The 14,202-nt window shown below is 42.2% G+C and overlaps 1 protein-coding gene across 1 annotated transcript in view; it reads left to right on the plus strand.

Moving 5' to 3' along the window:
- Nucleotides 1-1,273: 1,273 nt before the first annotated feature.
- The window catches only part of FAM129A (family with sequence similarity 129, member A), a gene marked incomplete at its 5' end in the record, with an annotated part of 33,217 nt that continues 20,288 nt past the window's right edge, over nucleotides 1,274-14,202 (plus strand). Inside the window, 4 exons of the mRNA XM_010189595.1 lie at nucleotides 1,274-1,404; nucleotides 2,830-2,961; nucleotides 3,606-3,720; nucleotides 5,191-5,358. Coding sequence (XP_010187897.1) covers nucleotides 1,274-1,404; nucleotides 2,830-2,961; nucleotides 3,606-3,720; nucleotides 5,191-5,358 — 546 coding nt within the window. The remainder of the gene's footprint in view (nucleotides 1,405-2,829; nucleotides 2,962-3,605; nucleotides 3,721-5,190; nucleotides 5,359-14,202) is intronic.

A 14,202-nucleotide genomic window follows, 5' to 3' on the forward strand; every position in this document is an offset into this window, starting at 1 on the left:
TCTGGGAAGCTGAAGTCCCCTACAAGTACAACGGAAAGCAAATGCAAAGCTTCTCCCAGCTGCCTATAGAATATTTTGTCTATCTCTTCATCCTGGTTAGGTGGTCTGTAGCAAACTCCCACCATGATATCTGACTTCTTGTCACCTTGTGCCGTCCCACTAGTAAATCTATGAAAAGCATACATACCTGAAAACTTAACCTGGCCTCCTGAGATCCCTCCAGCTTTGTGTAATGACTCTGCAAACATGGCCGTCAGCTAAGCTGTCTCCTCTGTGCACCCTTGCATGGTTTGGGAACTACCGTATTTTTTTGTCTTATACAGAAAATTTATTTTCTTTTTCCCCAAGCAGAATAAAATAGAATTTTGAGAGCATCAAAATTGTTTGAGGTCTGAAACTATGTTTCTCTGTTGTATGCTCAGGAAAACACCTTGTCATGGGACTCCTTAATACAGGGAGAGAAAAGATTTCTCCAGTATCCACGGTTGTCGGAATGTTCTCGAGATCACAGTCCAGGTTTTGGTTTTCACATTGCCACAGACTCTTTGAGTCACATACATGCACATGGCTTTAACTTGTAGCTTTGCTTCCCTGTCTGTACAGCACCATTATTTCTTTGGTAGGGTTAATGAGGTAATTACTTGTAAATTGCTTTAAGATTCCCAGCAATAAGCCTGTCAGTGTGTTTATTACTGTTATTGCTACTGATGAGATCTTGATCATAGCAAGACAATACAAGATTAGTGTTTATTGCAGCATGACTGAGTATCTGTACACATTAAAACAAAGAAGAGACTGTAGTGCCCAAGCCTATGAGACATCCTTTGTAGGAGCTTTGAGTCAGCTTTAAAATCTGATGATGTGATAAAATTGGCTAATAATGCTAAACACTAGCCAGTATCACTTATGTATATATATTTTTTGGAAACCTTATCAGCTCTGGAACACCCACAGCTCTGTGTCCTAGGGAGAGGCAGATAGCATCTTTTCTTAGAGAAGTGGATTTGGGATATGTTTTTCCCACTCTTAGAAGGAAAAACAGTGTCCAGAACCCCAGTGTTTTCTCTGTATCATTAAAATCTGGACAAATTCCCTCTGAGCTGGGATAATCACAGCAGCTGAATGCATCTCTCAGGGTTTCCTGATCTGCTATGCAGCACTTTGATACGCTGGGGCAATATTTTGGGTCGCTGGTGGTAACGGCTTTGGTTCTTCATTACAGTTTCCGAACCAATGTACATTAAATACAATTAAATCTCTATTTGTGCTTCAGGAAAAACAGAGGCTGTCATCAAAAACTTCAGCCCTCACTACAGACGCCAGTATGCCGTGGCTTTCTGCAAGCATGTGCAGGATGAGCTGGAGCAGCACCGGGACTCCCAGTCCCACTTCCTGAAAACCAAGGTAGGAGAACATGTAAGCCCTTCCCTGTCCTCAAGCTGTCATAGAGCTCTGCTCTCCTGCATGAGATAATTAACACATTAACTATTTAAATCACACATTTAGTAGTCAAAATCTATGAAAAACATGAGCTGGAAGTGTATCAGCCACTCACTGGGCTCGGTTTTCTTGTTTTTCCCGGTGTTGAATGTCTTCAAGTAGAGTTTATAGGTGGTACAGATACTTACAGCTTCTAGAAATCCAACTCAAACTATTTTTAAAGTTTCTTAAATGTTTCTGTATATACAAGCACACTACAGAATTCTTTTTCAGCATCTTATATTGGATAGTTGCATACATAATAAATGTGCATCCAGGACATTTTATATGTGCACTTTCTTATATAAATCTCAATGGCACCCAATAGATTTGCAACTCCAGATGTCGGATTTGTTTCATTTAGGTTTTAGGTGGAAAAGTTCCATTTGGGTGCAGGTGTAAAGTTTATTTTTGAAAATTCATCTTTGTTTTGGTCTTGTTTTGTTGTCTTATTGTAGCATGAGAGGAACCATGACACGTTTCTGGTACAATGCATGCTCTTCATCAAGGTAGAGTTAGACACTTAGACACATCTAGTTGCTTCCTTCTGATTGCAGGTTTTTTCAAGCATCTTGGGTCAGAGGTCATACATTCAGGGCAGAAATTTGTATGGGAAAAATAATTAACCCTTTCAACCATGGCTTCAGGGTTCCATAAAGAAGATGGCAATAGCGCACTCTGTGAAGTGAGCTGTGAAGAGATGGGTTTTTTTAGAAGAGAAGAGACAAAAAGAGAGTAAAAAGTCTCTTTATTAGAGGAAACTGCAGAAAACCAGCCTTCAATATTAAGAAGATAGATACAAATATAAGTTTTTTGGCCATACTAGAAATCATTGGTTTCTAGTGCTCTTGAAATGTATAGGGCAAAGCAATGTAGAAGTTGAGATAATGAAAGAGCCGTGTCTTTCAGAAAGATGCACGTCACTTACAAGAGCACAGTTGCAAAAGTGTTATGTAAAAATGGGAAATAATTTATTGTTTTATAATAAAACTCTTTGCTGCTTTAATGAAATGTTTTCATTGATGTTGTGTAGTGGAAAATGGGAGGTAATGAACTACAAGTCATCTTGCATTCAATAGGCCAACCAAAAGGTAAATAAGAACGTCTCTCTCTCAAAAATCTGGAAGTGTTTTTGGAAGGCAGAGCTCCTCTGCTGCCTCCTCACCTCAGGCTATGAGAATTCGATTGCATGTGTAGTATTTGACCAAATCAGAGAGATGTTTATGACTCCAAATTGCATTTGAAGATTCAAAAGCCCTCATAGCAGTCATGGAAATGTAGAAATAAAAGCATCAAAACAGTCAATTTCAAAACCAGTGTCATTTCAAATCTCAAAAATTGTCTTTGCAGCCCCCAGCAGAAGCTGGGACCATTTTATATGAAGCAGAGGTGCTGCATTTTGCTGAGGACCTGAAGAAATGGAAGGACAGATACGTTGTTATCAAAGACGACTACACCGTGGATTGCTTTGAGACTAAAGAGGTAAATACTACACTTCCAAAGAAACTGATGTTAACTGAATTGGCTGCTGCTACTGCCTTTCTTTTAGCAATATTAGATGAGATGTTGTCCTGAGTGAGACAGCTCCAGCCCTGTGGAGGTGGCTGGAAGCTCCATGGGGATGGCTGAGGGTGCAACCAAGTGCCTTGCATTGGCCATACACATTCACAAGAACTAGCAAATCATTTTAACAGAGCTTTGAACTTTCCATATCACAGAATGCTTCTTAACTGTATATCATTGTAATATGTCCCACTCCCTCTGCGGTTGGATTTTAAGTAGCAATTTCTGGGTGACTTCAGGTTGACTTCATTTGGCAGCAGCTGTAGTCCTGGCTGGCAAATCAAACAAATAGGGATTAGAAGAAAATCCCATCCTTTTCTCCTCCCTTCTGTTCCCGACTCTTCACGGCTGACAAGGACTAGGAGAATATTTTTAATACATTTTTTACATTTAACTATGCTTTAGATTTGACATGTCCAGGGAATATATCAAAAATTCAGTCTGACAACAAAAATTCCCTCTGGGGAATAACCCTGTGCATTAGCTTTGTAAATGAGTTGTGTATTTTACATTTCCCCTCTTCTTGTATCTCTGTTTTGACTCCTTCTCTCTTGATTTTCCAGGCCTACCAGAAAGGAGCCAGCCCTAAAAATCATGTTCTTCCTGCAGGAGGCAAAGTGCTGACTTCAGAAGAAGATTACAATTTGCTGTCTGATAAACATTTTCCAGATCCTGTTGGTAAGCCCTGCTCAAAGCTGAGCTGACAAACCCTGGACTCTCTTCCTTACACAGACCTGGGCAGATTCTTAGTCTAGACTTTAAACTGAGGTAACAGAAGATGCACGCAGCCCATTTTCTATGACAAAACATGGCTCCAGAGTGGACATGTGAGATGCTATAAGCTAACGTTCAGAGAAGTACTGGCTCCCTTTTTTTCCCAACAGCCCTGCACAAAGCTGCTGGAAGCCGTGCAGAAGCAGGGCAGGAACCACATCACCATTGTTCCCGGGCTTTGTTAATATTCCTGGTTTATTTGTTTCCATTTTTAGATGCCAGCTGCCTGGGTTGACTCACAGTTCATAATAAGTCCCACAGAGAGAGCAGGAAGGTTGCTGCTGCTGAATTTGTTTGTTTTTGGGATGGGAACTGCTGTGGTCCTGTCCACCTCCACCCCACTCCAGGAAGATGTAGAAAATTCGGGCTTTAAGGGAGCAGAGCTCATGTTGCAGAGTCAGATTTGGAAAATGGGATGCCACATAAGGATAAGAGCAACACGTAGACAAGGATTTTTTTTCAAGTCTTGTCTCATACCATTTAAAGTTATCACTCTTTCGCAAGGTGTAGTGAGGTCATAGGGTAGCATGGAGCAGCAGTGGTCTGGAAGTGTCCTCTGTGTGTCACCACAAAGCCACAGGACTAGCCCAAGGCCACTTGTGGACTTCCCATGGCTCTCCCTTCACAAAGACTGGGTCTGTTACTCTTTTATGGCCCTTCTCCCCTTCAGTGCAATGCTGAAGACCCTCCAAGATGAACCTCTTGTGACTGGGCTCTTGATGCACAGCACTGAGACAAGTTTGGGTTTGGTCATCCATACATGATGCAGTACAGCATCCCATCTGCACAGTGACTCAGGGTGGATGGAAACTGGAGATGCTTAATGCTTGCTTTTCTTCACCTTCAAGGGCTTGAAGTGACAGTTCGTAAGGCCATCTTGCAGTTGTGTTTGGAAACCCTGCAGACAGGGAAACCACTGCTTCTCTTACACAGTTTAATGCAGTTTGTTTATGTATGGAAGACCATATGCTTCCGTATGGTCTCTGTGGAAGTGACCAGAGTTTCCCACTAACTTATTTGCCATGAAAACCTTTTCCCTAGCCGTTACAATCCAATTAAATAGTTTCTTTTAAATTTTACCAAAAATGTGTAGTTTATGGCCACCTTGAATTCAAAAACAAGAAGGCATCAAGTTGCTGTGGTACAATGTAGAGAGGTGGTTGGTGCCTGCTGAGTTTGCCCATCCTGGCTGTGTCTCCCAGCCCTCCATGCCAAATCACTTGGATCTAGAAGGAGATTTGATTTTTTTCGTCTCATTCTTCCCTGCTAGCAAAGGTCTGTTGTTTTAACAGTTCTTTCTGTCATGTCAGAGGAAAAGATCCAACTCTCCCAAGAAATCCACAGATTTTCACTAGAGGTGTGTGTTTCGCCTAGGGCCGAATGAGAAGGAGGTCGCTCAAGCCTTCGTTCAGCTGCCGAGGGAGTTCCCGGTTTACCTGTGGCAGCCCTTCGCTCGACACAGCTACTATTGCTTCCCAGAAGCAGAAGCTCAGAAGCAGTTCAGTGCCGTGCTGGGGGACTGCGTGAGACACTCAAACCATGGTGAGTGCAGAAAGGGCCTCTTCCTGTACGTCATTCACCCTGGTGAAGGTTTAGATAGCTACTATAGTAAAAAAGCTGTAGAAAGATGCAAGTCACTTATGAAAGATGCTTGGTTTCCAGTGCCTTGAGGAATGCTTTAACATATCCCTTCATCTTGCTTTGCTGGGACAGAAGTTAGGTGGGATTTGAGCTACAGTGTAGTAAGCTTGGGTAGAAAACACAGGAATCGCTTTGAAAGTTGTGTTCCCTTCTTTGTCAGCTCATCTAAATCTGATATGATACAAAATCTTAAGAAAGATTTACTAAATATGACATGGCAAACTCCCACCTGTATTTGCAAACTTGATGAATCGTCGATAGAGTAGACCGGGTTTGTACGACATGGAGTGAATGTTGTCTCCCAGTACATTTCAGTATTGTACATGGATCACCAGTTGTCAAACATTTGATGCTTTTCTGAGGTGGCAGCTCAAGCCCCAGCCGTGATTAAGCATTGTAGGAGGGACATGAGTGGTGTGTAAGGCACGGAATCGATTGTTTGCACAAGGGTAAATTTTAAATCTCACTTTCTGGGTATGTTAGACTAGAGAACCTTAAAGAACCCCAAACTTACGACTTGCTAGAATGATAAAAACAACCTTGCTCCCATGAAGTTGGAAGACCATTTATGAGTTGGAGCCTTCAGGAAAAGAAATGCTTTCCTGTTTTTTGGATGACTTTTCTCTTTTTCCATCAATCTGAACTGGTTCCCCCACTGGTGTCAAAGCTTTTCCATGCCTTTGGTGTCACTTTCAAGTGCTATCTGCTCCTGCTGCCCTTGCTGGGCGATGGGAACACTCAGGAACTTTTCCAGCAATCTCATCTACTTGGGCCTGAAGCCTGTGCTTATAGATAAATGAATTGAGAGTGCAATGTGTGATCAGTCCCTTTTACTTAGAGAAGTGCCTCCCAGTGTATTTTTTTAGCTGTCACTTTTGTCTCGTGGTCATCAGCTTCACCCCGTTACCCTCAGACACTGTCCCCCCCCCGGTTCCTTCTCAGCTGCCATCTCTTTTCCCTTGTTTCCACAGACAGAGCCATTCCTGGTCTCCTTTAGGACTCCATTCCCATAGTGAAAACACACATTACTGCATTTCTAGGCAGTTTCCTAAGATGTGCAGTTCTTTGCGTGGTACTTGGTGATGTTTAGGGCTACAAAGATGATCAAGGGAGCGAAGCATCTCCCTTATGAGGAACGGCTGAGGGAGCTGGGTCTCTTTAGTTTGCAGAAGAGGAGACTGAGGGGAGACCTCATTCATGTTTATAAATATTTAAAGGGTGAGTGTCACGAGGATGGAGCCAGGCTCTTCTCGGTGACAAACAATGATAGGACAAGGGGTAATGGGCACAAGCTGGAACACAGGAGGTTCCACTTCAATTTGAGAAGAAACTTCTTCTCAGTGAGGGTGACAGAGCCCTGGCCCAGGCTGCCCAGAGAGGTTGTGGAGTCTCCTTCTCTGGAGACATTCAAAGCCCGCCTGGACGCCTTCCTGTGAAACCTCATCTGGGTGTTCCTGCTCCGGCAGGGGAATTGGACTGGATGAGCTTTTGAGGTCCCTTCCAATCCCTAACGTTCTGTGATTCTGTGATTCTGTTTGGTAGTACCTTCTTGGCAGGACACGCAGGATTCTCGGTCCTGATGCTAGCCAAGGTGGTGTGCACTTCCCTGACACTTGGTGGTCCCCCTCTCCAGCTTGTTTCCAAGCTGTGGTGAAGGTGGTGAGACAGAGTGCCCTTCTTCCTCTGACAGCCTCGTACAAACCGGAGGAAGCAGCTCCAATGCAAATCTGTGTAGGTGCGGAGAGGCTAAGAGCTAAAACACCCTGGTAGGCAAATATCCAGTCATGGAGACTATGAAGACTATTTAATGGCTAGATTAACGTAGGTGTAGAAGGAACACACCTTCACTTGGCACTTCCAAATAGCTTGTGTCTCAATAAATATTCTATATAAAGCTGCCAGAGGAACCCTAATTCCCATAGTGTGCCTGAGGGCAAAGCCTGCCTCTGTGATTTTCAGTTCTGATGAGCCTGGTTTTAGCTGCAGCAGTCATGCAGTATGAAAGTGCTCTGGACTTTGGAAAGCTACCCCTTTGCTCCTCACTGAGGTTTGGTAAGGAGATGGGGATACAATCAAGTTTTCCTGGCACTGTCAGTCCTCCATGACTTGAAGCCTGTTGATTAGGTTTGGGGTTTTTCATTTCTTTTTTCTGGAGTAAGTGTAACAGGCTTGACAAAGCTTTTGGCAGCTTTTTTTTTCTTAAAGTTCAACACATCACTCTAGGGGCCAATTCTGAATTGGCAGAAGCTGGGACTAGATGACCTAATAGGTCTTTTCCATCTCCAATGCCTGTGAGTCTGTGTTTTATTATATTTTGTATGGCTCAGCTATTGCTCATTTAAGCATCTGTTTCAGGATTTATCCCTCTCAGCTTTTTCTGTGGTCAAGTTTTCATCTCACAGAAGATGCTTAGTGACACCGGAGTGCCTTCACCAAGGCTCATCATTTCTGTCACATTATTTCTGCTCAACGGTGTAGTTGGTAGATAAAGACAGTCTGGATTAAGACTTACTGTTGCACTGGTAAAAATGAACAGGTTTTTACAGCTAGGGAAATGGGAGCCCTTATTTTCTGGATTTTGTGGAGTTACACCATCTCCTAGAAACCTAGGACCTGCAAGTGGAAAAATGATCACTGACAAGCATCTGCACTTGGAGTGAACTTCTTCAGGGTTTTTTCAAGGACATCATATTGAATTATATTAGTTCTCACATGACTGAAAGATGTTACTTTATTAATACTTTTAAAAGCCTTACTTGCAAACAATTCTGCCTGCAAAAAACAGATATCTGAACAACGAAGTTACAGGCGTGTGCAGCAATACTATAGGTGATATGGGTCACAATATAAAAATTGGCTGTGTGTTCTTTTGTTAAAAAAAATGAAGAGAGAAGAAATGTGAAAAAGCCTTTGAGTTTGACTGTGGAATATAATTTAGTGGGATAAGGAGCAGTGGCCAAGGCAGGACTTGCCCCACCTCTTCTAAAAAGTGCCGCGTTAACTTTTGCCAGGGCAGATTTGGCAAGAGCAGGAGAAAGGCCAAGGTAGTGTCTGATCAGAAGTTGCCCTTCTGTCTTTTCTGTAATATACTGCTTCTGGAAAGGAATGTATTGCACTGTACATTAGCAAAAAACTTGAAGGATTTTTGTTTAAAGACTGTTTTGTCCCAGGAAGCAGAATTAAATACTGGTGAATGCAAAACTGGAGTGAATCAGCGTGTGGTCGTGAGATGGGAGCCGCCCTGGCATTCAGCTGTTTCCTCTCTTTAGAGTCCCTCTGGTATAAATAACTGGTCCAGCTTGCATTTCTGGGTTTTCTGGTCAGAACTCATGGTCAAGAGAGTAATTACAAAACTGCTTGGATTTAGTGATCACTGCTGGCAAATATGACTCAGATGTACGGACTGCGGGTTCTCCTCCCCTCCCCTAGATTTTCCTGTTGTGTTTCGTCTTCCTTTATACTAATTGATAAGGGTTTACAGTTTGAAGGGACAATGATTTCCTTTATTATCAATGGAATATGTAGATCTTTTGCAGTCTTTTTGAGTACAGTTTGGATAAAGCATATTTAAAAACTTCAAAATGAGCCTAACCCATTCAGGACATGACTGGTCATGGCTTTAAAATAAGTGGATTGAAGAGGAACAAGCGTGGAATAACAGAGGGAAAAAGGGAATAAATGGGGTCAGTTGGGTGTAATCTCTTTTATCTCCATGATCCCTCCACTTTCATCTACAGCTTGGACTTGCTCTGGTTCCCTCTCCATCCCCATTTTTTTTTTGTGAAAGTAGCAAAATTACGAGAACTGCGCAACTTCAAATTCTGGGGGAAATTCAGTGCTGAAATGGCCACCGGCCCCCAACAGAGAAGCGTTGTCAGTCCAAGAAGGGCAATAATGAGGGAAATGCTCAAAATGTTCACAGTGCTCTAGTATTACCCATTCTCCAGTTTTTAATCCTTTACGTTTGTATGCCCTGAAAATCAGACTGAAGTTTCTTCTGAATGCTTATTTAATTTCTTGTTATTTTAGGAGGTCTTCTTGTTTCCTATATGAGGTTACCAGCTATTGTGTTTCACTTGTGTTTGCTGTTAAAAGCAAAGGAGCCTGACCACTTGTTGCTGGGATAGAGGGAAGTTTGTGTGATGAGAAGGAAAATACAACCAGCTAATTCTGGGAGACACGGAGTTTCACTTCATGATTTTACTTTCTTTCATCTGGTTTGATTTCACATCCGTATCTTGATAATCACCCATCATGGCACAGGAAGAGGGGGACTTTCAAAACCATATCCTGTCATCTCCAATTTCACCATAAATAACAAAAAAAATAGAGAAATAAGTACATTCAAGAAGTAAAATAGAGAAATACAGCAGGCAAGAGAGAAATGCAAAATGTACTTTTAAGCTCTTGCAGTTTGTCACAGTTTGGCTGCATCAGGACAACTAGGATGGCTTCGGGTTGTTTTTCTCCCATGTCTGGCTTTTAGGGTTGCCATTTGCTGTGTCCACATTTCCTTTTTCAGCTCTAAGTTTAGCTGGCAGGTGTTTTTCTCGTGACTATTTCAAGCTTTTCTGCGTCACATGTATATAGTACATACAGGGCTTACCACCTCTTGGACTACGATTCAAAGTAATTATGAAGCGTTGATAAAGGTTGAGAAGATGACATTAAATACTTCAGCTAGAGGATATATATCTCCATATTCATGTTAAAGAAAAACGTTCTTCTGCACTGGAATGAAAGCAAGGCCTTTCTGAAGGTTTGTGTGATAATTTGCAGTGGGAAAAGGTACAAATGGAGACAGGGTATTCATTTATCTGACTCAAACCTGGAACTTGTGTCTGGGCTCCTCTCACTGCAGCTGCTGCACTTTGATTAATTAAATCACCTTATGGTTGATAAAATCAGATCTCCTGTGATCCACAAGTGTCTAAGACCATGGCTGGTCTGTCACCAGACAGATATCCAGGGTGCAAATGGACTGATGTGTAAACTTCCGTAGAAATATTAATGCTGTCATAACATTCAAAACCATTTTGCTATAAATATCTTTGATGAGGCTTATTGGGTTCTGTGTAACTCATGAATTTAGAATTTTTTTGTATAATTCAGGATATTTTGCTTAAAATAAGACTTATTTTTCCTCTTACTGGGATATTTTTGCTCTACAACATCAGTTCTTTGAGCATGGCTTTTGCTTTTCCAGTAAGGCTTCTGCTTTTTCCATTTGCCTATACCGTAGTTAGGCTTTTTAGGCTGTAGGAGGTATATTCATTCTGTGCTAAAATCAAAATTGTGATGACGTTCTTCCTACCTTTGTCACCTCCACGCCTTGGACCGATTCTCCTTCTCGTATATATTACCAAGCGTGGGGTGGTGCAGAAAAGCCACTGCCTCGTACCCACCACCTGAGCCTATTTTAGGAGCTGTGAAGATACTCATTTGTGTGGGCGTGAGGTTGTATTTGGGCTCCAGCTTCAAAGTTCAACAGCAGAAAAATTACCTGCCCCAGGAATACAGTAGCTGTTTTGGAAAGTGGTTGGAAATTGCCACAACTGATGTTGTGATTCTTCATGTGTGTTTATATAGTGTTTTAGACTGTGAAACGTGAAGCTGCTGCTCCTGGCAGAGGGAAGTTCCTTGTAACCTGTCTCGTGCTGCTTTGAGCAGCTTTATTGCAGGCGTTTTGCGCTGCAAAGCAAATAGTTAAACCCGCTCAATGTTGGTTTGATGGTCTCAGAGAGAACTTGTGCTGCAAAACTGTATTTGCTATAAATACAACGTATTATTGCAGGGTTGTATCCTGTTTGGAAATGACCTCATCTAGCTTCTGTTAGTGGTTAGCAGCTTTATACCACATGACCTGTGAATAGTACGATAGCACATTGCTCTCAGGAAAACATCAGAGCTGTCAGGTTGACGCTTCTCAGGCCCAGGGCATTATACCTCCCTTCATTCTCAACTTGGATAATAATATGACAGGACTCCGTTTTGTACAAGTGAACGATGTGCTCTTTTGTTCAGCGGATCGTTTCTAGAGGTGCTGTAGCTGTGTTACAAGCACTGGGCAAGGCGGTCCTTTCCTGAGGTCCATGTCCTGAGCTCTCCTCATCTCCCCAGGTTCAAGCAGATGGATTTGCTTTCATTTTCTTACCTGCCATTCCCTTTGAGTTGGAACCATTTGCTTATTTTTTGGAGACAGAAACTTTAGGAAGCTAAATTTATGGAGCTGATAGCCATTGTCTTTCTTACTGACTTTCTGTAATACCTTGCAAGCAACAGCTCTTAAAATACGATGAGAACTTGAGTGGTTGTTTTTTGCCACATGGTAACGTGATGATCAGAAGGTCTTGCTCTCTCTTAGCCATTCTCTGTGTCCTGCCCGTCATCCTCTGGGTGATGATGTTACTCAAATACCTCACAGCACAATGTTGAAAGTTGCTCATCGTGAACCAGACGCTATCTGAGCAACAGACAATAATCACCGCAATCCCTACCCACAGAAAATAAATCCCAGGCAGGTATTACCAGAAATACTAGAAAAAATGCCATTGCGGGAAACCTGTGCTACAAAGATCACTGTTAGAAAAGGAAATCGTTCTTCTTTGTCATGCTCATTTGTTTTCATTTGAAATCCCCTAGTTGTGGTGCTGGGTGGTTGGCAGAATGATTCCTTAACTGCAGGAGCATCTCTTGTTCTCTGATGTTCTCCAGCTGCCTTCGCACCAAATCCTTCAGCGGCTGGCTCTGTGCAATAGCTTTCCTTCGAGTACCAGTGCAAGAGATGGAAATGTCCCGTGGGTTTAGATGGTTAAGACATAAGGCTGCTTTTTAAAAATAGCAGCCTTTTCTTTCAGCAGCCTCCCTCTGATTTGGGGTTGTGTATTTTCTTTTTTACTAGTTTTTGTTTTAAAAGAACTAAATTTAAAAAAAAATCATTTAAAAAAAAATAATTATTAAAGTGCATGTTTAATGGAATGGAGAGGGAAAAAAACAATCTAAATATATTGAAAGAAACAGATGCCAAGGTGAAAGGGGAATCACATGGAAGGATAAGAAGATTGGGAAAAACATAATTTGCATTTCTTAGTGTGAAATCTATTCCGTTGAGGGTAGCGGTGTCCAGTGAAAATACATGGATGGAAGCAGCGTCTTCTGAGACCGCTAAAACCAAAGATAAGACACTTAAAATTCCAAATATTTTTCAGCTTTATCCACCTCCTACTATCTATTTGTAGTATCACAAGAAGGAAGGCCCTTTACCAATATCTGTACAGAGATTTTTCTTGTCCCAGGAGAATGCTATATAAGATGATCAGCAAGGAAGAGCTAGAAAATAGATGTTTTGGCACTGTCTTCACCTGAGCCAGCTTTCCACCAAATACATTAATTTCCTTTCAGTGACTGTCTTCCTACCTTCCCTGCTCCTTAACCAAAGTCAGCCTGTAGGTTTTTTGAGATTTGAGGAGGTATTCATGGGCCCTGTTGTCTTGTAGGAGGGAATGAAGAAGTCTATCAGGCTGTCAGTGGCTTGTGCTGGGAAGAGAGGTTTGACCTAAGCTGCAGTTACTGACGGTGGTAGGCAAGAGCCAGCCAAGGCTGTGTTCCTACCTGCGGGCCTTTACATGACCGTCTTTTACAAATATGGTCATCATTGGATGCCACATTGCTTTGATATCAATTATAGCAACCTGCAGGAAGAATTCAAGGAGTGAATGGAAAATATTCATTGAATGCAGAATCTTTCACCAAACTGTAGGCAGCTCTGCAGCTCAGGAATGCATATGTCGATGTAAGTGCTGCAGGAAACAGATAAAGCTGGTGTGGATAGCTTCTGACTTTTGGTAGTCAGATGATGGGCGTTATGTCAGAATCAGCATATCTTTAATTAAAACCTGTGTTCTGTGAGCTCAGACTTCTGGATTCTGATTTAGCGCTTGTTCATCTATGTCTCTGGGCCTCAGCCTTTTGCAAAATGTCATCCAAAAAGCTTAGATTACTCTCAGTGGGTTAGCTTGCTTTGGTAAAGCATTATGTCCACAGTCAATATACCCCTTCGGTATTATTAACAATAAAAGTAATAAATTTATTGTAATAAAGGCCCATATGGGAGAAGGACATTTACTGGATTGCAATAGGGGCACTCAGTTTGTTTTGAAGAATTACATATTCAGTTTTTACACATCGTAAAACATTCTGCCTGCAGTTCCTTGGCTCTCTGAACAATTTAACGCATAATGCTGCTGCTGTGTCCAAAAATCAGTGAGTCCCAGTCTGCAGAATTAGCCAAGAGCTGTGAACCGCTGGTGTCTCGTAGAGCCAACCACCCCATCAGCGCTGGGAGGTGGAAAATTCTCGCTGTCTGGTTACCGCATCTGACTGAAACGCCACCGGGAGCTGGAGAAGCATTTCCCTGCTCTTCCCAAACACAGACTTTTCCATGCGGTTGCACAAGCGGTGCAGAAGTGAGCTGTGCTGCTACTTACATGAAGACTTTGCTTGTGGCCTTTTGTATTTTTAAGTGGCTAAGCGATATGCCATCTGTCTTCAAACACTATTTGCATTCCTGTCATTTGATGACCATTTTATCCTCTTCCTTCATGCTGCAATAATGAGCTTCATTAATGACAATTATTGTTCAGAGGGGCACGCAGTTTAAGCTGGATATTGAATTACTCACTTTTTGACAGCTAGCCTGGCAGGTTAGGCTATGTGATGTTAAAGAGGCACCTCCCTTCGACTGTA

The sequence above is a fragment of the Mesitornis unicolor genome, unplaced genomic scaffold (genome assembly GCF_000695765.1).
Source record: "Mesitornis unicolor isolate BGI_N332 unplaced genomic scaffold, ASM69576v1 scaffold17978, whole genome shotgun sequence".
Lineage (NCBI taxonomy): Eukaryota > Metazoa > Chordata > Aves > Mesitornithiformes > Mesitornithidae > Mesitornis > Mesitornis unicolor.